The sequence below is a fragment of the Notolepis coatsorum genome, assembly GCF_963971535.1.
Source record: "Notolepis coatsorum genome assembly, chromosome: 19".
In the NCBI taxonomy this organism is placed as follows: domain Eukaryota; kingdom Metazoa; phylum Chordata; class Actinopteri; order Aulopiformes; family Paralepididae; genus Notolepis; species Notolepis coatsorum.
In genome coordinates, this window is record NC_140183.1 from 76,432,927 (window position 1) to 76,460,110 (window position 27,184).

At 44.2% G+C, this 27,184-nt stretch overlaps 1 protein-coding gene across 1 annotated transcript in view; it reads left to right on the top strand.

Annotated features, from left to right (window-relative positions):
• The window catches only part of LOC311246560 (dynein axonemal heavy chain 11), a gene marked incomplete at its 5' end in the record, with an annotated part of 186,316 nt that overhangs the window by 147,231 nt on the left and 11,901 nt on the right, over positions 1–27,184 (top strand). The window contains 12 exons of the mRNA XM_084336710.1: positions 4,886–5,090; positions 7,529–7,693; positions 7,922–8,062; positions 8,413–8,583; positions 9,049–9,171; positions 10,731–10,924; positions 12,412–12,563; positions 12,654–12,781; positions 14,930–15,157; positions 15,757–15,948; positions 22,286–22,405; positions 25,708–25,950. Coding sequence (XP_084192836.1) covers positions 4,886–5,090; positions 7,529–7,693; positions 7,922–8,062; positions 8,413–8,583; positions 9,049–9,171; positions 10,731–10,924; positions 12,412–12,563; positions 12,654–12,781; positions 14,930–15,157; positions 15,757–15,948; positions 22,286–22,405; positions 25,708–25,950 — 2,062 coding nt within the window. The remainder of the gene's footprint in view (positions 1–4,885; positions 5,091–7,528; positions 7,694–7,921; positions 8,063–8,412; positions 8,584–9,048; positions 9,172–10,730; positions 10,925–12,411; positions 12,564–12,653; positions 12,782–14,929; positions 15,158–15,756; positions 15,949–22,285; positions 22,406–25,707; positions 25,951–27,184) is intronic.

Genomic DNA, 27,184 nt, shown 5'->3' on the forward strand with positions numbered 1-27,184 from the left:
CTTGTTTCTGCCCGTGATTAATCCACCCCTGCTGGGGCAGCCGTGATGGATCTGCCGGAGCTCCACAGCTGAACTTCATTAATAATTGGAATGTTGTAGAGTGTGAAGTAATGAATACTAATTATTCCTTTCATGGCTGACGGAAGACTACAAGCCAATCCATCAGCAGGGACTTTAATTTGGTGGAGTAATGGTTCTATCAATAGTACATTAATTCCTGCCTTGTGAAGATATAGAGTTGAACCAGACCCGGGCCGCGAGGAGCCCCCTCGCTTGACATCCCAGGGGTAATTAGATAAAAATGAAAAGCCACCAGGTTCGTCAAGCCACTGCTAATTTAATTGAAATGCAGGAACAGATAAATATTGGCTGCTGGGGCAATAATCTTTCATATTTTATTCCAGATTATTTGTCCATGGTTACATATGGAGACAGAGTTTTTATTTTTTCAAAGTGACAATGAGCTAAAGTGTGAAGTTGATCTAGTTGGTATAAGTTGGATCTGCCGGTTAAGGCTGAATTGTACCTCTGCATGGGCTCCGACCATCATACCTACCCATCGTCAGGGTTACGTTGTTGTCCAGCTGCACATAGACCTGTTCGCTGTATACGTCAGACTCTCATCAAGGGGGCAAAAGGAACGTAATCCTGGTCAGAACAACGGGGCAGATTACTATATATTTGCATTTGTTAGCCATGCTAGCGATCTAAACCCTCAAGACCCCTACGCTCTGCATCTTCTGGCCGCCTCAGACCTACTCCTATCCAAGCTCCGGGAGGGTCATCAAAGAGAAGTCGCCTATTCTCAGTCCTTGCCCCACAATGGTGGAATGAACTACCCACCCTAGTTAGGACAGCCGAAACCCGTCCAATCTTTCGCCGTCGACTAAAGACGCACTTCTTCAACCATTATCTGAAATAAAAAAATTCAAAAAAAGATTAAAAATAAATACAAATCTAACCCTAACTAACCTTACTGTCATGCACTTGTCCTAATAAACTAACCTACACTGTAGCATGCAACACTCTGATGAACATTGTTACTCAGCTGATAGAGTTGTACCCTTCCTGATGACTTGTCGTACAGAACTTGTAAGTCGCTTTGGATAAAAGCGTCAGCTAAATGACTAAATGTAAATGTAAACAATCAATCCATGCCAAAGCTAGATATGCAAAAGGTGAAAGACTCACACTCACAGCCATGCTGATTTGGCTAAATTACATCCAGCCGTTTTAGTTTGAAACTCATTTTAGTCAGGGAGTGTCATGGTTTCTCCATAGAGCCCTGTAGTAGGCCTACTGTTTTAGCGCAGCAGCTCGGGCAGGTACAGTAGGAGGCAACTTAGTCACGTGACTCAGTTGGTATTGCTGATTGGCTCGAACACGGTATGTTTGTATACAGCGAACAGGTCTATAGACCTCGCCGGTAGGGTCCTTGGCTTTGGGTGCTAGTGGCGCTACCCTCTGCGCCACTTTGACGCTTGAGTATAAATTCCGCTCTAGCGCCACTGTATTTGGAGGTCTCTACTCTCTACATCAGGGGTCGCCAATTAGGTTTTGCCGCGGGCCAGATTTTCCCCAAGCCGTTGCTTGGCGGGCCAGGATCAAAAACAATGGCTAATTTAATATACTGATATTGAAAAAAGACAAACGTTTTTCTCTGGTCTGCATCCCCCCAACAACCGTGTGCACTGCGCCGCACTGCACTGCACCCACTCTGCAATCCGCCAAACAAAGTTCTCACTCATCCATTCATTCATGAACAGCTCTCAGCTGTTGCAGATCAGCTTAACAATTGTGTGTATTGCGCCGTACTGTATTGTACCCATTCTGCAATCTGTTAAATAAAGTTTTCATTCATTCATTCATGAACAGCAGATCAGCTGTTGCAGATCACCGCGGCGGGTGATGAACAGATCAGAAGACAGAATGCATGAAAACACGACTCACCATACCTTGTTTGTTGTTCAGTCCTCCAAAATCCCTGCTAATGTTTGAAACATGTCACATATCCACTCGCCGCCCTCCAATTCCAGATTGGCGTTGAATGCAGCTACTTTATCTGCCAACTTGAACACAGTTGTAATAACAACCATTTCCTCGTTGTTGTTGTCGCCACATATTATGCAGAGAGGACGTCGGCTCGGCACGCAAGAATCACCGACCTGTTGCAATAAACCCGTATTTTAAGTATGGCTCCTGTTTATTAAAAGAAGCGTTATATTTCCCTGTTGCATTTCCCTATCCAAAGATGTTTGTTTTGTTTTTTAACACATTTTGTTACTCGCTCCATCTCGAACGCGGATGTGAAAGTTCGTTAGGGACTATTCCATTGGTTCTCCCAGTCCACGTGACCATTTCTAGCATTTCAATTGGCTATAGTGCTATTGATGACTACCGGTAGATAGATACAGCTTCACAATAAAAGACACCCTGGCGTCCCGAGTGAATATTTCCTGCGCGTAAAATAAATATCATATTCTCAAAATAATCTGACGGGCCAGAAATTATTGCTGGCTGGCCAATGTCGGCCCGCGGGCCGCCTATTGCCGATCCCTGCTCTACATGATCTGTGTGGAGGAATACATTTTGTTTGTCCCAATAGCTTAAATCGCACACCTTGATGAGAGCCAAGGGGCTAAAGGCCCCATCCCTCTCTACTCTTAAGCTCAGTGTCCCCTTCTCCCAGCTGGCCAGACCCTCACCACCCCAACAACAGCCTGTTCAAGCTGCTGCGGTCAGGCAAACGCCTGCGAACACCAGCAACTAGGACAGAGAGACTTCGGCTCAGCTTCTTCCCCCAGGCCATCAGAGCCTTGAACACTGAACTCTCCACACACAAGCACACATGAGCACACACACAACACACACACTGTACACGCTCACACACTAGCAGCCACTTTAACATGAGCATACACACACTCATGCTGCACACGCTCACACTTATGGTCACTTTACAAAAGGAAAGGTCACTTTAAGAATAGTATAGTATAACTTGAGATTGTATAATAGCATTGTATAGCAGTGTACATAAAGACCCAGTGCCTCATCCGTAGCTAACAGTGTATTGCACTACTACTCTACTCTGATTACTTGTATTATTGCACAATGTCGTTCTATTGGATTCTTATTATATTACTATATATTACTATTGTATTATGCACAATACCCCCCGCATTTCATTGTATACTTGTATGCCGTGACAAATAAAACTCTTGACTTGACTTGACTTGATGAGAGCACTCCTCTTAACCCAAGCTCATTTCATCTATATGTACTTTGTGCTATTGTGTTTCTTTTTTTAAAACTTTATTTTTTAGCGTTTATCGCTTTTCTGGTCAAGCATGACCGACAGAAACAGGTTGAAACGGGATGTAGAGCAGGGGAAGACATTCTGATAAATGACGGCGGGTCCGGGAATCGAACTCGTGTCCACCAGATCCGTGACGAGCACGGTTTTCCCCGACGCAGAAATAGCGCCGAGATATGCGGTTAGCTACTGGAGCTCCCCTGTGCTATTGTGTTTCACTATTATAACCTTTATTGATCATGAAGATCCGTCTACGATCATAATTGATAAATCTGGTTCCACCACATCTGATATTGGTCTAATCTTTATAATTATCATCATCATCATCAGTGTATCATCTAATAAAATTAATCACATTCTTTATGTGGATCCAGAAATTGTATTTAAAGGGATAGTTCAGATCTTTTTGTCTAATCGATGCATCCGACGTCTCGCGGGTGGCGTTCTGGTCGGGTTTTCGACAGAACCGGAAAACTTCAGAGCGGGAAGCAGCGGTCCTGGGACATTTCCAATGTCTGATTCTGATGAACACTACACAACAACAACCACCAAACGCACATAGCACACACATCCACACGCACACACTCACTTTAAACAAACACACTGTAGCACCCACTCCACACACTTTATAGCACACACCCACTTTAAACAAACACACTGTAGCACCCACTCCCCACACTTTATATTTATTGATGAAGGATTGCACTACAACTCGTACACCTTACTGTAAATTGTACCTAAATTGTACCTCATCCCATTTCTGCTTTGCACTAGATAGTACTGTACATTAGTACACTGCATAGTATTGTATATTATATGGTAACTCAGAACATTGTACATATGTCTATACCGAACACTGTGACCTCATTTTCTTCTTCTAAATTACATGCTATACTATGTTATTTGATACTATCTTGTCTAGCACAGTCTCTGGAGCGTAACAGTAAGAAGCATTTTGTATGAAAGTATTCTGTACTTCTGTATGACAACTATTAAAGAAACTTGAGAAACTTGAAACTTGATTCTGCTGAACGAGACCCAGTGTGTACACAGCGACTACACCCTGGGGCTACAGTTCCAAGACCGTGTGAAGCATAGGACATTAAACGTTTTTTTTTGCTTCAAGACCCTGTTTGCTTCCTGTCTGATCTTTTATGGTTTGCTTGGTTTGTATTTATCTCTACCTCACTCGTCTCACTTCTGACGCAACCAGACTTTTGTTCAGCGCCCCTACAGTATGTGTCATGAGTTACTGCAAATAATTCAACAGCGCATTAACTTTGATAAGTAAGTATAAATAAGTAGTTTAAATCACTGTTGTGGTTTTTGTTGGAATCAATATCTGTAAGGTATTCCTACATCAGCATTGTAATATTAGCGATGCAGCAGGGGTCACTTCCATATTCTAAATGGTGCAAACTGATGACATCATGAATAAGTGAGTAATTAATTGATTCATCAGGACCATGATAGTTAAGTTATACAATGTTAAACAACCTGTGTATAGTGTAAAATATAGGTGCAATAAAGGAACTCAGCCAAGAAGTGAAAAACTGTTCATCTCATGTAACCCAGGTACATTCGCCTCGGGGGTAAGGAGTGTGAATACAACAGCAGCTTCCAGCTCATCCTCCACACCAAGCTGGCCAACCCCCACTTCCCCCCTGAGCTCCAGGCACAGACATCTCTCATCAACTTCACCGTGACTCCAGTGGGGCTGGAGGAGCAGCTGCTGGGGCAAGTGGTGACACTGGAAAGACCCGACCTGGAGAACCTCAAGGTGAGCTACTATCTCTGAATGAGAACCTCGAGGTGAGCTACTATCTCTGAACGAGAACCTCAAGGTGAGCTACTATCTCTGAACGAGAACCTCAAGGTGAGCTACTATCTCTGAACGAGAACCTCACGGTGAGCTACTATCTCTGAATGAGAACCTCACGGTGAGCTACTATCTCTGAATGAGAACCTCACGGTGAGCTACTATCTCTGAATGAGAACCTCACGGTGAGCTACTATCTCTGAACGAGAACCTCACGGTGAGCTACTATCTCTGAATGAGAACCTCACGGTGAGCTACTATCTCTGAACGAGAACCTCGAGGTGAGCTACTATCTCTGAACGAGAACCTCGAGGTGAGCTACTATCTCTGAACGCTCTAAATGTTGTGTCACTTAAAGGAACACGCCAACATTTAATTAGCTTTACCGTCCTCTCCAGAGAGAGACAAGACGACGGATACCAGTTTCCTCTCTGTGCGTTCAGTAGAAAGCTATCTGGCTGCATGTTAGCCTAGCTTAGCACAATGAATGGAAGCAGACATGACCGGTTAGCCTAGGCATTGTCCAACTAACACCTCTCCCGAAGGCTAACCGGTCACGTCCGCTTCCATTCATTGTGCTAAGCTAGGCTAACATGCAGCCAGATAGCTTTCTACTGAACGCACAGAGAGGAAACTGGCATCTATCTTATTGTCTCTCTCCGGAGAAGACGGTAAGCTAATTTCCCAAAATGTTGGCGTGTTCCTTTAATAACTTGCCCCCTGAATCACTAGCTGCTAGTCATGCCTACTTTTGGCCCCGCTGCCCTGCTTTTTCTGGTTTGACATTCAACCAGGCCAATCAGCATCCATTACTAGGCAGAGTCTACTTGAACCTATCAGGTCTGTTAAAGGAAAACTCCAACATTTTGGGAAATTAGCTTATTTAACATCTTCCCTGGAGTTAGACAAGAGGATACATACCTGTTTTGTCTCTGTGCATGCACTAGGCTTAGGGAACGCACGCACTGTTAGCATAGCTTAGCTTCATCACTGGAAGTGGGTCAGACTTTTACCCTGAAGTTCCCTACAGTCCCCTTCACAAAATACACTCCAAATACAACTCCCAAACGTTCCTGTAAACATGTTGTGACCTGTGTATTTACCACGTGGAGAAATAAAAAATAATTGAATTCGACATTTACGTTTTCTAAGCAAATATACTCAGATTTTTTTTTTTGCCTAACCACTCCTCTCTGGGCGCAGTGATTTCACGCAACGCAGTGCTACTTTCTAACGCTAACGCCACTGTTTGTTTACATTTTCATTTCATTCAAAGGATCCGAACCGATTGAAGTTTATGGATACCATGACTGTGGTAAGTTTTAAGGGGCTCGCGTTACACAATAAATGAGTTATAATAATACCACGAGTGTGGATTCACTTGCCCAAACCCTGTAGCCGTGCATCGCAGTCAGGAAAGGGGCTAACTAGGTTGATAGTCCAGCAACGTTGTGACTGTCCTATTCATCAATCTCACAATATTCGCTAACGTTAGACAGATGGAATACAGCCTTCCATCTAAAAACATAAATTAAAACTTACCACAGCCATAATAACTTCAATCGGTTTGGATCCTTTGAATGAAATGAAAATGTAAACAAACGCTGGCGTTAGCGTTAGAAAGTAGCACTGCGTTGCGTGAAATCACTGCGCCCAGAGAGGAGTGGTTAGGCAAAAAAAAAATCAGTATATTTGCTTAGAAAACATAAATGTTGAATTCAATTATTTTTTATTTCTCCATGTGGTAAATACACAGGTCACAACATGTTTACAGGAACGTTTTGGAGTTGTATTTGGAGTGTATTTCGTGACTGTAGGGGACTGTAGGGAACTTCAGGGTAAAAGTCTGACCCACTTCCAGTGATGAAGCTAAGCTACGCTAACGGTGCGGGCGGTCCCTAAGCCTAATGCATGCACAGAGACAAAAAAGGTATGTATCCTCTTGTCTAACTCCAGGGAAGATGTTAAATAAGCTAATTTCCCAAAATGTTGGAGTTTTCCTTTAACCGGCATAACAACACTTGAAATTGGCCAGACTGGAAGCACTTAACGGAATGCAGGTATCACTCTGAGCATATCCTGCGAATGCGTAAATATACTGAAATACTGTAAATTATGTTTATAATGCTCAGGGTGAAGTGATAAGTATCTTCAGTCCAATCCGCCTGAGGTGTGTGTGTGTGTGTGTGTGTGTGTGTGTGTGTGTGTGTGTGTGTGTGTGTGTGTGTGTGTGTGTGTGTGTGTGTGTGTGTGTGTGTGTGTGTGTGTGTGTGTGTGTGTGTGTGTGTGTGTGTGTGTGTGTGTGTGTGTGTGTGTGTGTGTGTGTGTGTGTGTGTGTGTGTGTGTGTGTGTGTGTGTGTGTGTGTGTGTGTGTGTGTGTGTGTGTGTGGCCTTTACAGCTGGAGCTCACCACACAACAGAACCACTTCAAGATCGAGCTGAAGGGTCTGGAAGACGAGCTGCTCGGCCGCCTCTCCGCCGCTCAGGGCAACTTCCTCGGTGACGTCGCCCTGGTCGAGCAGCTGGAGGGCACCAAGACCACGGCCGCTCGCATCCATCACAAGGTGAGCTATTTAGCCGTTATTAAACTAAAAGGGTGCCCTCGATTTAGCTGGCCGTTTCCTTTTTTCCAAAGTGTCACTCAAGTGTCTCCGAGTCTCCTCACAACAGCGGGGTGCCTCGCTTCATTGCATTAACTGCAAACGACGTGCGGTTAAGGATATGTGTAATGGGAGCGTTTTGGAGCATGACTGAGAGCCTAATAGCTCATTTTGTGCCACTGGAACACACAGGTGGTGGAGGCCAGGGAGAACGAGACAAGGATCAACGAGGCTCGAGAACTCTACCGCCCAGCAGCTGAGAGAGCCTCACTCCTCTACTTCATCATCAATGACCTCAACAAGATTAACCCCATGTACCAGTTCTCCCTCAAGGTGAGGCCTCTCTGGCCCTTCGGCCTTCTCGGAGAGCTCACACGCACACGCTCGCGTCGAGTGATTCCGGCTGATATTCAAAGAGAAATCGGTCCTGTGTTCCGTTTGATGTCCAGAGACGTGGAGGTTTTCTCAGCTGCGGTTTGTGATCCGTCACCCTTTTGATTGATGAGTATGCTTTTCCAACTATGCCCACCACTAGCTATACGACTCGGCATTGATACATAAGGGTTTGTAGTCATTCATCCAGTGTGCAACACGTCGGACGCACGGCTACATACGTGTCGTCTGAGATGGAGATTGTTGATCGTCGCGGTCATTGTGTCCTCCCTGTGCTTTTTGTCTCCCAGGCGTTCAAGACCGTCTTCCACAATGCCATGGAGCGGGCGGAGTGGGACGAGGACGTCGCCGCCAGAGTGCTGTCCCTAACTGACGCCATCACCTACTCAGTATTCCTCTACACCAGCCGGGGCCTGTTTGAGAGAGACAAGTTAACCTTCTTGTCACAAACCGCCTTCCAGGTGAGGCACTCGGGGCCGCGCCCCCCAAAGGTGGAGCCTCCTGTCAACCTCATCAATCAAAGTAGTTTTCTGCCCACACATTAGCTTCAATTAAAAGCAGCCAGCGGGACCATATGATGCTATTGATTACCGCTCACACCTGGCTTTCACGACTGTTCAGGCAGTTGTTCCCGACAGGGGGGTGGGTTCTGATGGCATAATGCAATTATCTGTCGTGGCCGGCGCCAACTGTCTTCATCTTAGGATCTGCCGGGGGGGGGCCCTGAAGGCTGTCCTTCACTACCTCCCATTCAGAACCACTCGTCTTCCTCGCTCGGTGTCGATGAGGCCCGATCCCCCTCAGCCGAGGGATGTTTTTCTCACAGTCGCAATTAGAGTGTAAAGATGATTGAAAAGGGATCAATGCGATGTAACACGCACTGATCACATCCTCTCGAGTCACTCAATGCTTCTTTTGCTCCTCAGATCCTCCTAACGCAGGGCGCGATCGACGCCCAGGAGCTCGACTTCTTGCTGCGTTTCCCTGTGGAGTCGAGCGGAGGCAGCCCCGTGTCCTTTCTCTCCTCACAGGCCTGGGGTGCCATCAAGGTACAGTATGTCATAATATAAGCTATAAATTAAGGGGGCAGCGGTGGCCTAAAGGTTCGAGAAGTGGGTGTTTGACCGGAAAAAGTCGCCGGTTCGATCGAAAAATCGTGGCTGGGGAAGTGAATTAATAACTCTCTCCCATACCCTTAACACCAACCGCTGAAGTGCCCTTGAGCAAGGCACTTAACCCCCAACTGCTCCAGTGGAGTTGCTCAGTGGCCAACGGTGTCAGACCGTGGTTGTACTGGGCAGCTCCCAGGTACAGGTGAATGGAACTGTGTGAATGTGAAGCAGGGCGTAGCTGAAAGAGAGCCTAAACCTCACCGAACCTACCCTGGGTAAATACATTTTATATATAAAAACTCTCTCTCTCTCTCTCTCTCTCTCTCTCGCTCTCTCTCGCTCTCTCTCTCGCTCTCTCTCTCTCTCTCTCTCTCTCTCTCTCTCTCTCTCTCTCTCTCTCTCTCTCTCTCTCTCTCTCTCTCTCTCTCTCTCTATCTCTCTCTCACACACACTCTGAACTCTGTTACCTATACGCAATCTATACCTATCTACTGCTTTACACTTTAACCATACCTACCTCAACCTATAGTCTATCCATATAACACTGATAGCTATGTACAATAACACTGTATATACCGTATATATACATTTATATAGATCTATATGAATAAATCTGCATTTATATTACATACCTGTATACATACCCACTCTGTGCACTGTACACACTGTATATACAGTACTTTATCTATGTATATATCCCATACCTAATCTTATTAGTTATACTACTGTCTAGTATGGCTTACCATCATAGTGTGTTTATACTTGTATCACTGTACATAATAATACTCTACATACATTAGATTAGCATATTTACTTTTTAGCTTTTTATTTTATTTTTTCTCCTCTTTTTCTCCTTATTTTTCAATTTTTTATCCCATCCCCAATTTCGTAATTCCAATTCTCCCTTCCCCTGTCTTGAACGTTGCTAGACTATGCCTCCCACTGGTCGGCTGTAGTGAGGATAGAAGCCTTGCATCACGTGTCCCCTCCGGTACACGAGGAGGCAGCCTGTCGCATCTTTTCACCAGACAGCTCGAACTCTCAGTGGCGAGGAGTAACGCGTGGGAGGCTCACGCTGCCCCCGATACTTCCTGTTTCTGCTGTACAGGCGCACCAACCGACCTGTAGGAGTCGCTGTCCACAACGTCCAATCCCCACCCACCGGCTTTCCCACCCTCTAACACTGCCAATTGTGTTAGTATGACGGCCGGCCAAGCCGGAAGCAACGCAGAGAGCTGGGCTCGATACCAGTATCTCCTGCGTCAGTGGCGAGCGCCTTGCCCACTGCGCCACCCAGCCGCCACTCTGTAGCTTTGTTATATATATATTCCATTTAATCACTTGTCACACTGTATATAGGTAATGCACTTTACTGTTACATTTTCACTGTGGTTAGATGCAAAGTTATTTTTACCATCCACTCTGGTGTGATGAAAATCAGAATGTCTTTATTTAACCACTATGTGTACATAACGATAATGTCTGTGTCGATATAGACCATATCTACGCTGGACGCGTTCAGGGGACTGGATAGAGACATCGAGAGCTCGCCAAAGCGCTGGAAGAAGATAGTCGACTCGAATTGTCCCGAGAAGGAGAGGCTTCCTCACGACTGGAGGAACAAGAACTCCCTCCAGAAGCTCATCATACTGAGAGCCGTCCGCCCCGACAGGACCACCTATAGCCTGAGGCAAGTCACTGACTGGTCTGTACTTATAGAATAGAATGCCGTATATTTAGAGAAACATTCATCAATATGTCACTAAGGATAGGGAGGTCAAACGTTTTCCTGCTGTCACCGAACTTTTTTAATTTTTTTTTTATTCGGTGGTAGAGCCAATATTTATTTAAATAGCATATTCCACCTCTGTGAGATTGTCTACAACATGGCGAAATAATAATTTTGTTATCACAACTTCCTGTAATCATTTGACCTGGCTATAATTCATTACATTATAATCGATCATGGAAAACAGCCTTTTGAGCAAAGACAACACTGTGCCACTTTAGCTAAACTGAATTCCTAATACTGTCGCCTTTTGGTTTAAAAACTCAAAAGTCCCAAACAGAAAGAATAATCTGATTCCACACAGTTGTAGTCGAGACTTGGGGCAACATTTGGATGCAAACACCTTGTTGTTGGCTCCTATTTAACTCATTCTCTGCCACGCTGTTTCCGGGATATGGCTATGTGCTGCCACGCATTAAACCAATGGAGTCAGTCACCTTGTTTGCAGGGCTATAACTATATTCTATATTATAGCTATGGATGCGATACTATGGCCCATTTGACATTGAGTATCTATCGTTCAAGATGTGAAAAAGAAATTATTGGTGAATATAAGTATGGTTTTAGAGCGGTTTAGGGTAATTCATGGGAGGCTAGTAATAGCCCGCGACGTGTATTATACTTAATCCATTGGCATTTCGTCCCTATACATGCTACAATAAAAAAAGAAAATGCATATGATCGGTATTATGTTCCATCATGAATGCATGAAAGGGGGGGGGGGGGGGGGGGGGGGTCGTTTCTGATTAATTGATTGTCAAGAACGGCATTCGTTAGTACAACAACATACGCCCTAGGTTCAGGTTACTAGAAAAGTCCGCCCGGACCAATATAATCGACGCACAGCCCAATACACAGAGTTTCAAAGGATGTGCAATACCGGCCGCATCCTACCAGGCGGCGGTATTGGAATTTTGCGATCTCAGACTCATTCCCTATGGTAACACCAAGGTCCCTGGATGAATAATGAATAAAAACATCGGGGGAAAAAAAGGAAAAACTATCAAATAACGTATATATTTACGTGGTTGGCGTTCAAAGGATGGCACGCAATAACGTATATAATCGTTGTTGGCAGAGAAAGAGTTAAGGGGAGTAGCCATTTGAATGAAAAACGCAGAAGCCATTTTGACAGGCATTTCTACAACAAATCATCAACCGACAAACGCCATTGTGTGCGCACAGGGGTTGGCTACAATTTGAGTGGTTGTTTGTTCTACCAATTGAAAGTATCGTCTGGGACTTTGGCATTTTGTGAGCGGAGTTGCCCAAAAATACAAGGAGCAGAAACTGTGTTCTGAATAGCATTGTGGGGGCGGAGCTCCCACTTGATTACATTACGGCAGAATGTTTGACCTCCCTAATAAGGTCGTATTACCGCCCCGCAGGGACTTTGTGGAGGAGAGCATGGGGACCAGATACATGGCCGCCGCCGCCGGCTTGGAGTTGGAGAAGTCGTTCGAGGAGAGCGGCCCCTCGACCCCTCTGTTCTTCATCCTCTCGCCCGGGGTGGACCCGCTGAAAGACGTCGAGAAACTAGGTGGACGGGGGTCGACATCTTGGGCTACATCTTCCTTCTCAAATGGGTTTGTGGGTGGAGCGGTGTTCTCACAACTTGTCTCTCGCGCAGGGCTGAGGCTGGGCTTCTCCATCGACCAGGGGACCGTGCACAACGTGTCCTTGGGCCAGGGGCAGGAGGAGGTCGCCGAGAGGGTCCTGAGGAACGCCTCCCGGCACGGACACTGGGTCATTCTACAGGTGCCCGCTGGATGAGATGTTCCCAAGTGGATTTAACGGACCGAACCATTAAGACGATACAGATTCCATTTCCCATGGCTTCCCATGGATCCGTATAGAGGCAGGATTACAGCAGTGACTGGGGGGCTTCTGTTCCAGAGGCAGCCGCTTAACGCACCTAATTTAATTATCCCACCTCCTGAGCGGAGGAGATAAACTCAATTTGGTTCAATCAAAGCCATGATTGGCTAAATCAACTACATAAATACCTGGCTGAAAGCAAAGCCGGCAGCCTCCCAGTCACTGCGGCCCTTAGGAACAAAGCAAGGAACCTTTTGCTGTGAGAAAGAAAACCTCTCAACCGCACATTCATTTGTTTATAGAGAGAGGTTTTGATTAATTATTACTAGTGCTGTCAATCGATAAAAATATTGAATCACGATTAATCGCATGATTGTCCATAGTTAACTCACGATTAATCGCAAATTAATCGCATTTAAAAAAAAAAATATCTACCTTAAATGGATCTTTTTCAAGTTCCAAGTTTTAATACTCTTATCAACATGAGAGTCAACAAATGCTTGCTTTATGCAGCCATTTAACACAAAAGGATGACCCTCATGCATTGCAAATTTGCATCAAATTCAAAACAGAGTGATGCACAAAATAACTTAAAAGAAAATAATCATTTAAAACAATGAATAAAGTGTGCATGAAATAATAGGGGAAAGAAAACGTTAGGAACTTGTTACATTCACCCACACAAGGGATGAGTAATCACACACCCCCCCTCTCTCTCTCTCACACACACACTCTCCCAGCTCTCTTTCTCTCTTGCCCCTTCCTCATCTCTCTCACCCCCCTCTCTCTATATATATATCTCTCACACACACACACACACACACACACACACACACACACACACACACACAGACAGACACACACACACACACACACACACACACACACACACACACACACACACACACACACACACACACACACAAACATAGTATCAATGAGAGCATCAATAATACACCTGAGTGAAGTCTAGTAAAAAAAAAAAAAAAAAAATGTAAATAAAAAATCTTAAAAGTGAATCGTGAGTTAAAAAAAATAGTGGCGTTAATAGAATCGGGCGATAACGCGTTAATACCGCGTTAACTTTGACAGCCTTAATTATTACATTAATTAATTATTAATTGCAGTACAGTTCTTACTAGTATACCATTGCATCATCTCTGCAGACAGCTTGGTAGGCAAACAACAGATGATTGTAATCGTAAACTTTGTGCTTACCAGAGATGTTCTTATAGTTCTTCTTCAACTCATTGAGCATGGAAATAGCATAAAGATCGACTTAAAAGACCAACATTAAAGATGCTGTGAAAAGTGGTATTTCTTTGTTAAAATAAGTTAAATAGCTCTACATTCTGACAGCCATCACTGATAGTGTGTTTGGTCAGTAACATGGGTCTCCCAGTCCCTCTGCTCTATAGTAAACACAACACAAATGTTCTGATATCCAGTTCCCACTTCATCAGGAGAGAGAACCCTAGATATTTCTACTTATTTCAAGAAATCTTGCCAAGCTAAATTTTCTTACTGCACTGGCAGATGTTTCAATATTTGCTTAAAAGTAGTAGTAATAATAATAATAATTAATAATATCAAATAAACTTTATTTGTATAGCACCTTTCATACAGGAATTGTTGTCAAATTGTCAAAGTGCTTCACAGCAGCAAAGAAAATTGGCATACTGTAAAATGAGCACAAAATGTACAAAAAGGTTCAAAGATTTTTTTAATAAAATAGCTTATAAAAGATAGCAGCAAAACAGACAGTCAAGGTAAGGCACAGAACACCAAATCACATAGTTTTTCATATTAGGATCCAAGATCCCAATAATATTTGTATTATTTTATTTTCTCTCTCCTGATTGGATAAGGTGGGAATGTGATACCAGAAAATGTATTTTCTGTTTACTGCAGAGAGGAGGGACTGGGAGACCCATGTTACCAAACACTATCAGTGACGGCTGTAGGAATGCAGAGCTATTATTTTATATAACAAAAATAAAACACTACTTACAGCTCCTTTAATCGACTAAGAGCGGGGGGGCATCCCAATCATCGTTAAATGACAACATGTGTTTGTGTGTTGGTCAGAATGTCCACCTGGTGGCCCGCTGGCTTCCGTCCCTGGAGGTCCTCCTGGAGATGACGGGGCTGGACAGCCATCCCGACTACAGGGTGTTCATCAGTGGGGAGCCGGCGGCTGACCCCGAGCAGCACGTCATCCCCAAGGGCATCCTGGAGAACGCCATCAAGATCACCAACGAGCCTCCCACCGGCATGAACGCCAGCCTGCATGCGGCCCTGCACAACTTCAGCCAGGTATAAGGGATCATAGTCGGAACCCAGATAGATAACCGGATAGATGATTTCGCAATGGATGCTGTTTATGTTCAGCATGGGGAAATGATGAGTCAAAATGTTCAAAATCAAAGTGCTTTATTGGCGTGCTGAGCGGTGTCTTATATTGGCAAAGCAGGCATACTGTATAACAACAGCATTGCAATCACAGCGGCCAGGTCTTGCTCGAAAAAGAGATCTTTGATCTCAAGTGACTACCTGGTAAAATAAAGGTAAAAAAAAATCAAAAGCAGTCTAAATGGAGTTAATGACTCTCTTTCTGTCGTTCTCTCCCTTGCTCTCTTTCCCTCTCTTTTTCTTCCTATCTTTTTCTTACTCTCTCCCTCTTCCCCCCCTCTATCTCTCTCTCTTCCCCCTCTCTCTCTCTCCCTCTTCCTCTCCATCTATCTCCCCCTCTCTTACTCATCATCCCCCCTACTCTCTCTTTCTTTCTATCCACCTCCACCCCCACCCCTCTCTCTTTCCCTATATCTCTATAACTCCCCCCTCTCTCTTTCACATCTAACTCTCTCTCTCCCTCTCTCTCCCCCCCCCCCCTCTCCCTCTCTCTCTCCCATCAGGACACTCTGGAGATGTGTTCCAGGGAGCAGGAGTTCAACTCTGTGTTCTTCTCCCTGTGCTTCTTCCATGCCTGTGTCACAGAGCGTCGCAAGTTTGGCCCCCGGGGCTGGAACCGCAGCTACCCGTTTAACACCGGAGACCTGGCCATCTCGGTCAACGTTCTGTACAACTACATGGAAGCCAACACCAGAGTACATTTGTCTCCCATTGTTTTCAATCAAACACAATTCAACTGTCCAGATGAAGACCTATATTTGAGTCACCACAGTGAACAGACTGGGAGCAAAACGAGGGGCACAATGTCAGCACTAAGCAACTAGAGTAAACACACTAAGCACTAGAGTAAACACACTAAGCACTAGAGTAAACACACTAAGCACTAGAGTAAACACACTAAGCACTAGAGTAAAACACTAAGCACTAGAGTAAACACACTAAGCACTAGAGTAAACACTAAGCACTAGAGTAAACGCTAAGCACTAGAGTAAACACTAAGCACTAGAGTAAACACACTAAGCACTAGAGTAAAACACTAAGCACTAGAGTAAACACTAAGCACTAGAGTAAACACACTAAGCACTAGAGTAAACACACTAAGCACTAGAGTAAACACACTAAGCACTAGAGTAAACACACTAAGCACTAGAGTAAACACACTAAGCACTAGAGTAAAACACTAAGCACTAAAGTAAACACACTAAGCACTAGAGTAAACACACTAAGCACTAGAGTAAACACTAAGCACTAGAGTAAACACTAAGCACTAGAGTAAACACTAAGCACTAGAGTAAACACTAAGCACTAGAGTAAACACTAAGCACTAGAGTAAACACACTAAGCACTAGAGTAAAACACTAAGCACTAGAGTAAACACTAAGCACTAGAGTAAACACACTAAGCACTAGAGTAAACACACTAAGCACTAGAGTAAACACACTAAGCACTAGAGTAAAACACTAAGCACTAGAGTAAACACTAAGCACTAGAGTAAACACACTAAGCACTAGAGTAAACACACTAAGCACTAGAGTAAACACACTAAGCACTAGAGTAAAACACTAAGCACTAGAGTAAACACTAAGCACTAGAGTAAACACACTAAGCACTAGAGTAAAACACTAAGCACTAGAGTAAACACTAAGCACTAGAGTAAACACACTAAGCACTAGAGTAAACACACTAAGCACTAGAGTAAAACACTAAGCACTAGAGTAAACACTAAGCACTAGAGTAAACACACTAAGCACTAGAGTAAACACACTAAGCACTAGAGTAAAACACTAAGCACTAGAGTAAACACACTAAGCACTAGAGTAAACACACTAGGGCTGTTCCCGACTAAGGATTTGTATAGTCGACTTGTAGTCGCTAAAATGTGCCGATAGTCGACTATTAGTCAACTATAATTATATATTTTTTTAAGTATAACATTTAAAAAAATATATATATATATATATATATTAAAAAAAATTATCATTCCATTTGGGCTATGGGGGGTACTTAATGTCCGGAAGAGTCGACGGAAGGCTTCTTGTCCTCTGCAAAAGCATGCAATTGGTCCACTGATGGATACATCTTGATTTTGTCTAGTCTAGTGTGTTCATTAGATGGGTGAAATCCTCTTTCAGTGCCTCTGTGCCTGTTTTCGTAGGCAGTTAGCCTCTGGTATGCGTGCCATTAGCGTTAGCCACGCTTCTAGGCCTCTTTTCTTTTGGAAAGAATGATAAAAAAAGATATATATATTATAATACATTTTTTTTCTTTTTTCTATTCGACTAAGAGGTTGGCAGTCGACTACGACTCCTTTTGATCGATTCGTCGACTATTCGACTAATCGGGGTCAGCCCTAAAACACACTAAGCAGCGAGTGAATCTCACAGTATTTCTTTGGAGCATCACACCTGGCAGGTCCAGTGTGGACAACAGTAGGGATGGGGGGGGGGGGGGGGGGGGGAATCGATACAGCAATATCGCAATATGTTTTGTGCCAATATTATATCAATATACTGTATATATTCCTTTTCATCTTTTTAAACCCATTTTACTGCAATAAAAAAAATATTTAATGAGGTGAACAGACTCAAAATGTTATCTTAGATAAAAACAGATGATATATATTAGAGCTGGGCATATATAATTTTTTTTAATCTAGATTAATCGATCTGCAATCCTGGAATTAATCTAGATTCATCTAGATTAAAATGGCAAAAAAATAATAATAATCTGCCGAAGGCATTCAAAATATGTGTGTTCTACCCAAATAATGACCAGAAGTAAGTCCTTACTTTTTCTTTCCTCCTTATGTTTCTCAGGCCAGGTGGCCCATTACACCATGAGCCCATCTCCTGTTTACAAAATGCATTACAGACTGTTTGAAAAAGCTGTTTTGCTATGATAATTGGTAATGAAATATCAAAATAATGTTCAATAAGATGTACTTGTGATTAATAAATTGTTTTATTCAGAAGTTAACACAAATAAATAATATTACCAGTACAGAACAGTACAGTATCTAGCACACTCTCAGGAGCAAAACAGAAAGAAGCATTTCAAACTTGAACTTGAACTATGTGACATGGCTTGACTCAATCAGTCCAATCTCTATTTCTCCTTCTTCCACCAGTCACTCAGGCAGACCAGCTTGTTCACATTGGCTGGTGACAAACTAGCTCTCCTCTTCTGCACAATATGGCCTGATAAAGCACACACACTGCTTCTGAAGACTGGCTGCTCACATACACTGCTGCAGAAGACTGGCTACTCACACACACTGCTGCTGACTGGTTGCTCACACACACACACTGCTGCAGAATACTGGCTACTCACACACACTGCTGCAGAAGCAGGTTTCTCAACAAATTAAATGTCCCGGGCCCCATTACAGTCAGAAATGTGGGAACTACTTTGTCCTCTTCAATTCCATTAGCTATAATGAAGTAATCAAAACGCTCAGTGTAACAGTTCCATAACTCCACATTGTCATCAGACGGTCCAATATTTCCAATAACCCAGGCCATTTATGTTGTAAACACTCACGATAGTCCAGTCGATCCTTCCTTTAGTGTGTAAAGTGGATTTCCTCTTCTTGTAGATGTTTCCAAGTGCCGGGCCACGATGTGAGCTAACATGCTAACTCGCTAAGCTAACATGGTAAACAAAGGTCCCAACGGACTTCTCTTGCATTGCGCAGATTCAGACGTCCTCATCGCCGAATTGTGTTATATCCTGAGGACTTCTTAACCTCACCTGTATAACAATGATTATCGGACCGGACCACTACTTTAGTTTGACACATTATTCAGACTACAGCTCATGTACATACGTGCAATCACTTCCGGGTACCACAGCACTATGGCAAGTATTTAAGGACAATACATCACACTCCCAGACCCAACTTTGAGAATTAGATTAACGGTGTCAATTATATTATCGCGCAATACTAGTTTTGCGTTAACGCCGTTAACGGCCCAGCTCTAATATATATATATTTGTATTGCAGATGTTAACAAAGTTTACAGTTGGAAAAAAAGGGAATAAATAGCAATATGTCGCTATACCGCAATATCTTGATCTTACAATATCGTGACTAGTATCGTGACTCCAGTATCGTGACTAGTATCGTGACTCCAGTATCGTGACTCTAGTATTGTGACTCCAGTATCGTGACTCTAGTATCTTGACTCTAGTATCGTGACTCTAGTATCGTGACTCCAGTATTGTGACTCTAGTATCGTGACTCTTGTATCGTGACTCTAGTATTGTGACTCCAGTATCGTGACTCCAGTATCGTGACTCTAGTATTGTGACTCCAGTATCGTGACTCTAGTACCGTGACTATAGTATCGTGACTCTAGTATCGTGACTCTAGTATCGTGACTCTAGTATCGTGACTTCAGCATCGTGACTCTAGTATCGTGACTATAGTATCGTGACTCTAGTATTGTGACTCTAGTATCGTGACTCTAGTATCGTGACTCTAGTATCGTGACTCCAGTATCGGGACTCCAGTATCGTGACTCCAGTATCGTGACTCCAGTATCGTGACTCTAGTATCGTGACTCTAATATCGTGACTCTAGTATCGTGACTTCAGTATCGTGACTTCAGTATCGTGACTCTAGTATCGTGACTCTAGTATCGTGACTCCAGTATCGTGACCCCAGTATCGTGACTCCAGTATCGTGACTTCAGTATCGTGACTCTAGTATCGTGACTCTAGTATTGTGACTCTAGTATCGTGACTATAGTATCGTGACTCTAGTATCGTGACTCTAGTATCGTGACTCTAGTATCGTGACTCCAGTATCGGGACTCCAGTATCGTGACTCCAGTATCGTGACTCCAGTATCGTGACTCTAGTATCGTGACTCTAGTATCGTGACTCTAGTATCGTGACTTCAGTATCGTGACTTCAGTATCGTGACTCTAGTATCGTGACTCTAGTATCGTGACTTCAGTATCGTGACTCCAGTATCGTGACTTCAGTATCGTGACTCTAGTATCGTGACTCTAGTATTGTGACTCTAGTATTGTGACTTCAGTATCGTGACTCTAGTATCGTGACTCTAGTATCGTGACTCTAGTATCGTGACTCTAGTATCGTGACTCCAGTATCGTGACTCTAGTATTGTGACTCCAGTATCGTGACTCTAGTATCGTGACTCCAGTATCGTGACTCCAGTATTATGACTCTAGTATCGTGACTTCAGTATCGTGACTCCAGTATAGTGACTCTAGTATCGTGACTCTAGTATCGTGACTCTAGTATCGTGACTCCAGTATTGTGACTCCAGTATTGTGACTCTAGTATAGTGACTCCAGTATCGTGACTCTAGTATAGTGACTCCAGTATCGTGACTCTAGTATCGTGACTCTAGTATCGTGACTCCAGTATCGTGACTTCAGTATCGTGACTCTAGTATCGTGACTCTAGTATTGTGACTTCAGTATAGTGACTCCAGTATCGTGACTCTAGTATAGTGACTCCAGTATCGTGACTCTAGTATTGTGACTCTAGTATTGTGACTTCAGTATCGTGACTCCAGTATTGTGACTTCAGTATCGTGACTCTAGTATCGTGACTCTAGTATCGTGACTCTAGTATCGTGACTCCAGTATCATGACTCCAGTATCATGATATCATCGTGTCACGGGGTCCCTGGTGACTCCCACCCCTACCATTCAGCGTGCGTTCCGCCGCCAGTCGGTTTCAGGTGAAAGTCTGTTGTGAAACAACATTTTCTTTTTTTTGGACAGCCCATATATATTTGCATTCGTAAGTTCAAATCCAAATCACTCTGGGAGGGTGTAATCAATGCGCTGAACTCATCCGAAAGAACACCAACCTCTGCCGCCCTGAGCTGTGAACACGCGGAACATCGTTCATCCAAAAACTTCACAGCAGACTTAAAATGGCTCTACGTCTCAGGGATCCATCGATTATTTGTATTAATCTGTGTTCACTACAACCTTGGAAATAATGATAACAAGTGGCGGTGTTTACCTTCCTGGTAGTTCCAGCTTGTAGTAACAAATTATCCCACCGTTATTTAGTGAAATCTTCCCATTCTACTATTAAGCATGAAAAATGTTTCATTCCTGTCATTCGATCACATTTCCACTCTTGAACATCCACACACCGGCACCCAACCTAATAATTTTGCTTTATTTCTGGAAGACAAAAAAAGAAAATCCATTCTGTGTGTGTGTGTGTGTGTGTGTGTGTGTGTGTGTGTGTGTGTGTGTGTGTGTGTGAGAATTCTGTGCCCCTCAAAAAACGCCTAATGCGTTTCTCTTAGCTCTCCTATTACTCTGGTCACAACCAATTATGTCTCCTGGTGTATTCTGCCCTCCAAAAAAAAAGGGGGGGGGGGGATAAAAGAAAAACGAATGTCCTTCATTATGTTAACCAAACACTAACCTGTACGCGTATACAGAGAATTCATTAGCAGGGCAATGAAGCGTTCTCCTAAATGTAATTACATGCAGCCGATGGTGACAGTTCACAACGCTGCATAAGTGATCACTGTAATTAGAGCTGATGAAGGAAGCAATTTGCAAAACAATACAAGTACAAATGATTGTGAGCCGCCAGCTTTTGTCGTTTGTTATGAATCGCGGGGTCTTTTCTTTCCTCCTTCACCCTCAACACGCGGATCGTGATCTCCCCCCACACCCCCACCCCTCGCCGAGGAGAGGGACTCGCTCTGTCATATGTAATATCAATGTGTGTAAAGAAACGTTATCTTGTCCCCATTTTTCCTACGAGATGAGCGCCCCCAGCTGAGAATGTGCTCGTTCGGGAAGAGGTCGTATCGTTAGCAGTGTTTTTTTTTTAGGTTTGAAATCGGGAGGGTGGGGGTTGGGGGGGGGGTGATGGTGAAGGTGCTGAAGGGTTAAATGAAGAGAGACACTTAAAACTGCACTGAGATCACCGTCAGAAGAGAATAGCGGTTTGAAATGACTTCATCGGGTGATTTTCACAGCCTTTTTTTGTACAAACGAGTGTCCGTTTTGTCCTCTCGTCCAGGTGCCGTGGGAGGACCTATGCTACCTCTTCGGGGAGATCATGTACGGGGGACACATCACCGACGACTGGGACAGAAGACTCTGTCGGACGTATCTACAGGAATACATGCATCCCAACATGGTGAGTCAGAGCTCACGCCTTCTGTTCCCCCGCTACACCACCCCCGCTTTGAGACTCTGCACTTGAGAGTCACACGGCCGGGCCGCTCTACCTGTGAGCTCGTCTCGGACGCCGTGGGGGGCTGTCTTTTGCCTTTTATTTGTTTGAAATTTGAATGTGAACAGCAGGAACTATAACATTTAGCCTCTGATCTGTGTGTGTGTGTGTGTGTGTGTGTGTGTGTGTGTGTGTGTGTGTGTGTGTGTGTGTGTGTGTGTGTGTGTGTGTGTGTGTGTGTGTGTGTGTGTGTGTGTGTGTGTGTGTGTGTGTGTGTGTGTGTGTGTGTGTGTGTGTGTGTGTGTGTGTGTGTGTGTGTGTGTGTGTGTGTGTGTGTGTGTGTGTGTACTCGTGCACCCATGTGGACCCATTGCACGCTAAGTCAATTGTGTAATGGCACTATTGATGCAATGGGGGAAAAAAAGGATGTGAATTTGAAGTTTTAAGATGCACCCTGCAAGGTTACAGGAAGCGTCATGATGAGAAGCCAGAATGAGGCCTCAAGCATCAGAGTCATTGTTCTACAGGTAAAGGCTGCCCTCTTGGGATTTATGGGTAAATTGCAATATCGCCTGTTGCCTCATTAACATCATTGTTCCTTTCTCATAGAAAGAAGTTACGGTGATGGTTGCACGTCTCATCTCTTCATCAGTCAGTTTGATGTTAATTGAGTCAGTGTATGAGGTAATAACCTCTGATCATGATACACGCAGTACTCATAGTTTGACCATGATACGTAACATTACTCATAGTTTGCCAAACATGCTGTCAACTGCTGTCACATTGTGTGGTGACTATTTGATTGGCATTTTCAGATCGTGTGGTGATTACTTGTGAATGGTTTTTATACATTGTGTGGTGATTATTTGAATGGTATTTAATATTTATATATTGTGAGGTGATTATTTGAACAGTATTTATACATTGTGTAGTGATTATTTGGTATGTTATACATTGTGTTGTGATTATTTGAATGGTATTTATACATTGTGTAGTGATTATTTGAATGGTATTTATACATTGTGTAGTGATTATTTGAATGGTATTTATACATTGTGTAGTGATTATTTGGTGGGTAACTATTTACACGTTGTGTAGTTAGTATTTGGTGGGTATTTATTACACTTTGTAGTGATTATTTGAATGGTACTGTATTTACACGTTGTGTAGTGATTATTTGGTGGGTATTTACACATTGTGTGGTGATTATTTGAATGGTACTGTATTTACACGTTGTGTAGTAATTATTTGAATGGTACTGTATTTACACGTTGTGTAGTGATTATGTTAATGGTATTTACACATTCTGTGGTGATTTGACAGAAGCTACATCTGGAAGTCTGATCACACCTCTGCAGATTTACCTTTTCTAGTGAGCTATGCAACCACTCCTTCTCCCAGAGTGCTATTAGGCCCACAGACCATCAGCCATCAATCAAAGTGTTTTGCTGTATGCCCGGCAACATTTGTCTCTCACACACAGCTCTCTGTTGTCCATCATATTGATTACTCTCCAAATACATCAGCCGAAACACAAAGGCTCCTCTTTAAGTTCACTCATTTTTTAGATTAGAAACACATGAAATACTCTTCCCTGGCTGTATAGTACCGGTACATGAAATCAAATTGATTTGTGTTGCAATGCATCCCACCCCCCCCCCCCCCCCCCCCCTTGTATTTGATGCCATGTCATTCGAAGGATATAACTGATATTGTATACAGCAGAATGATTAGATCCAACCAATATACATATATTATACACAGTATAGCCTATATGTAAGGGATGAATATGGGGGCGACAGTGGCTCGGTAGGTAGAGCAGTCATCTGGTTATCCGGAGGTTTCTGGTTCGATTCCCGCTGTGCGTGCGCGTGTGTGTGTGTGTGTGTGTGTGTGTGTGTGTGTGTGTGTGTGTGTGTGTGTGTGTGTGTGTGTGTGTGTGTGTGTGTGTGTGTGTGTGTGTGTGTGTGTGTGAGTGAATGAGTAAAATGTGAGGAACAAATTGTAAATCGCTATAATATAGCACTTTACAATTTGTTCCTCACATTTTACTCACACATATTATAAATACAGCCATTTACCACCGTTTATATATAAACAACGAGTAGGTGTGTGTTAAACGGTTTTAGTTTAACACACACCTACTCATTGATTATCCCGCTTATACCAGGGTAATTTGCCAACAATATGAATAAAAAGCATTGGCACCTTTTTGGCACTCAAAATGTAAATGTTATGAAGTAAGAGCCGTTGCCATGACGAGGAATAACTCTAGTCCCTTTTACAACCACGCCGTTGTTTTAAGCTCTTCAGGCGTGAGTTCCTTGTGCCCTTTTTCTTTTCTTCTCTTCTCCGTTCCCTTTTCCACCGCTGTGTCCCCCATTCTGCAAAATGTTTTTGTTCTCCAAACGTATTGAAAGAAATGTTCAAATCAGCCGCCGGCGTGTTTTCCTTCCCGGTCGTTAGTTTATCAAGTTGATCAAGTCAGCTGTGCTTCGCCACAGTCCATAGCGAGTAAAGCTTTTTTGACCGCTGTGCTTTTTAATGTCGCTATGGTTACAGGTCGGGTGGCGGATTCATTCAGTGCTGATTAAACTTGAGCCGACGCTGCGCATGCATTAAACAGCTTTTACAATAGACCACAACACTTCCGGTATTCTGAAATCATGGGAGAGAGAGTGGGGGGGGGGGGAGAAAATGAATGAATGTGGATGAGAGCCTTGACATTAAGTGGTTGTAGCTACGGCCGTGGGGGTGCGGGAGACATGATCCAATAGGCTTTTATATGCCTGAGTCTCCTGAACACGGAGAGACCAATCCCAAGTCGATCGGCACTTTCTCGACCTACTCCCGAACTCCGCATGCGCAGATGCGGTTAGCCTTCGGGAGAGGTGTTAGTTGGACAATGCCTAGGCTAACCGGCCATGTCTGCTTCCATTCATTGTGCTAAGCTAGGCTAACGGGCAGCCAGATAGCTTTCTACTGAACGCACAGAGAGGAAACTGGTATCTATCTTCTTGTCTCTCTCTGGAGAAGACGGTAAATTTAATTTCCCAAAATGTTGGCGACGTGTTCCTTTAATGTCAAGGCTCTCATCCACATTCATACATTTTCTCCCCCCGCTCTCTCTCTCTCCCATGAGCTCAATGTAACGTGGAAGTGCAGTGGTCTATACTCAGGAAAGAGTGTTCACCCAGACCATGCTGTAGATTAGATTATACCACAGGCCTGCTCTTGGAAACTAATTTGTCTGATTTGATTGACAGTTCGAAGGGGAGCTGTTCCTTTGCCCGGGCTTCCTGGCCCCTCCGTTCCTAGACTACGGTGGTTACCACGGTTACGTCGATGACCACCTCCCGTCGGAGAGCCCCGCCGTGTACGGTCTGCATCCCAACGCCGAGCTGGAGGTCCTCGCCGTCACCTCGGACGACCTCTTCCGGGCCCTGCTGGAGCTGAAGCCCCGGGGCGGCTCCGCGGGGGAGGAGGCGTCACAGAGCACAGAGGAGAAGGTATCCAGACGGGGAACCACAACTAGGATCAGGGTATCTTTAAAGGAACACGCCAATTTTTTTTGGAAATTAGCTCACCGTCTTCTCCAGAGAGAGACAAGAAGATGGATACCAGTTTCCTCTCTGTGCGTTCAGTAGAAAAGCTATCTGGCTGCATGTTAGCCTAGATTAGCACAATGAATGGAAGTGGACATGGCTGGTTAGCCTTCTGGAGAGGTGTTAGTTGGACAATGCCTAGGCTAACCGGTCATGTCCGCTTCCATTCATTGTGCTAAGCTAGGCTAACATGTAGCCAGATAGCTTTGTACTGAACACACAGAGTACTAGGGTGGAAGAAACAATCCCCACTACCAAAATGAAAGTTTACCCAAATCAAAAACCCTGGGTAGACAAATCCGTCCGTGAAGCTCTGAGAGAGCGCACCAAAGCATACAACGACGGCCTAGTGGCAGGCAACATGAATGACCACAAGGTGGCGCGATACAACGTAAGGAGGACAGTGTCAGAGGCCAAACGGCGCTACAGGGATAAAATTGAACTCCAGTTTGAACAAGCTGACTCTAGAGCTATGTGGCAGGGGCTCAAAACGATGACAGACTACAAAGGCGCCTCCCTCAAACTGAACAGTGACATCTCCTTAGCAAATGACCTCAATACCTTCTATGCGAGGTTTGATGCTGGTAATAACAACACCAGCTCACAAGCCACGGCAATGGGGGGGGGGGGGTCGGCTGCTGATGGAGGCGCAGTGTTCAGGGTAACAGAGCATGAGGTGAGGCGGACCTTTAAAAAAGTGAATATCAGGAAGGCAGCAGGTCCGGACGGCATCCCCGGCCGCGTCCTAAAAGTCTGTGCCGACCAACTGGCCCCAGTATTCACTGACATATTTAACCTGTCCTTAGCTAGTAAAGGGCTACATCTGCTCCTCCCTCCCCATCAACATGGACCCCCTGCAATTTGCATACCGCCCCAACAGGTCCACGGAGGACGCCATAGCCCATGTGCTGCACACAGCAGCATCACACCTGGACAAGAGGCAGGGGAACTATGTGAGAATGCTATTCATCGACTACAGCTCGGCATTCAATACCATAGTCCCCTCCATACTCATAGCCAAGCTCAGGGACCTGGGCTTGGGCTATGACCTCTGCCAGTGGGTCTTGGACTTCCTGACTGGCAGACCCCAGGTGGTGAGAGCAGGCAACTCCACCTCCTCATCCATCACCCTCAACAT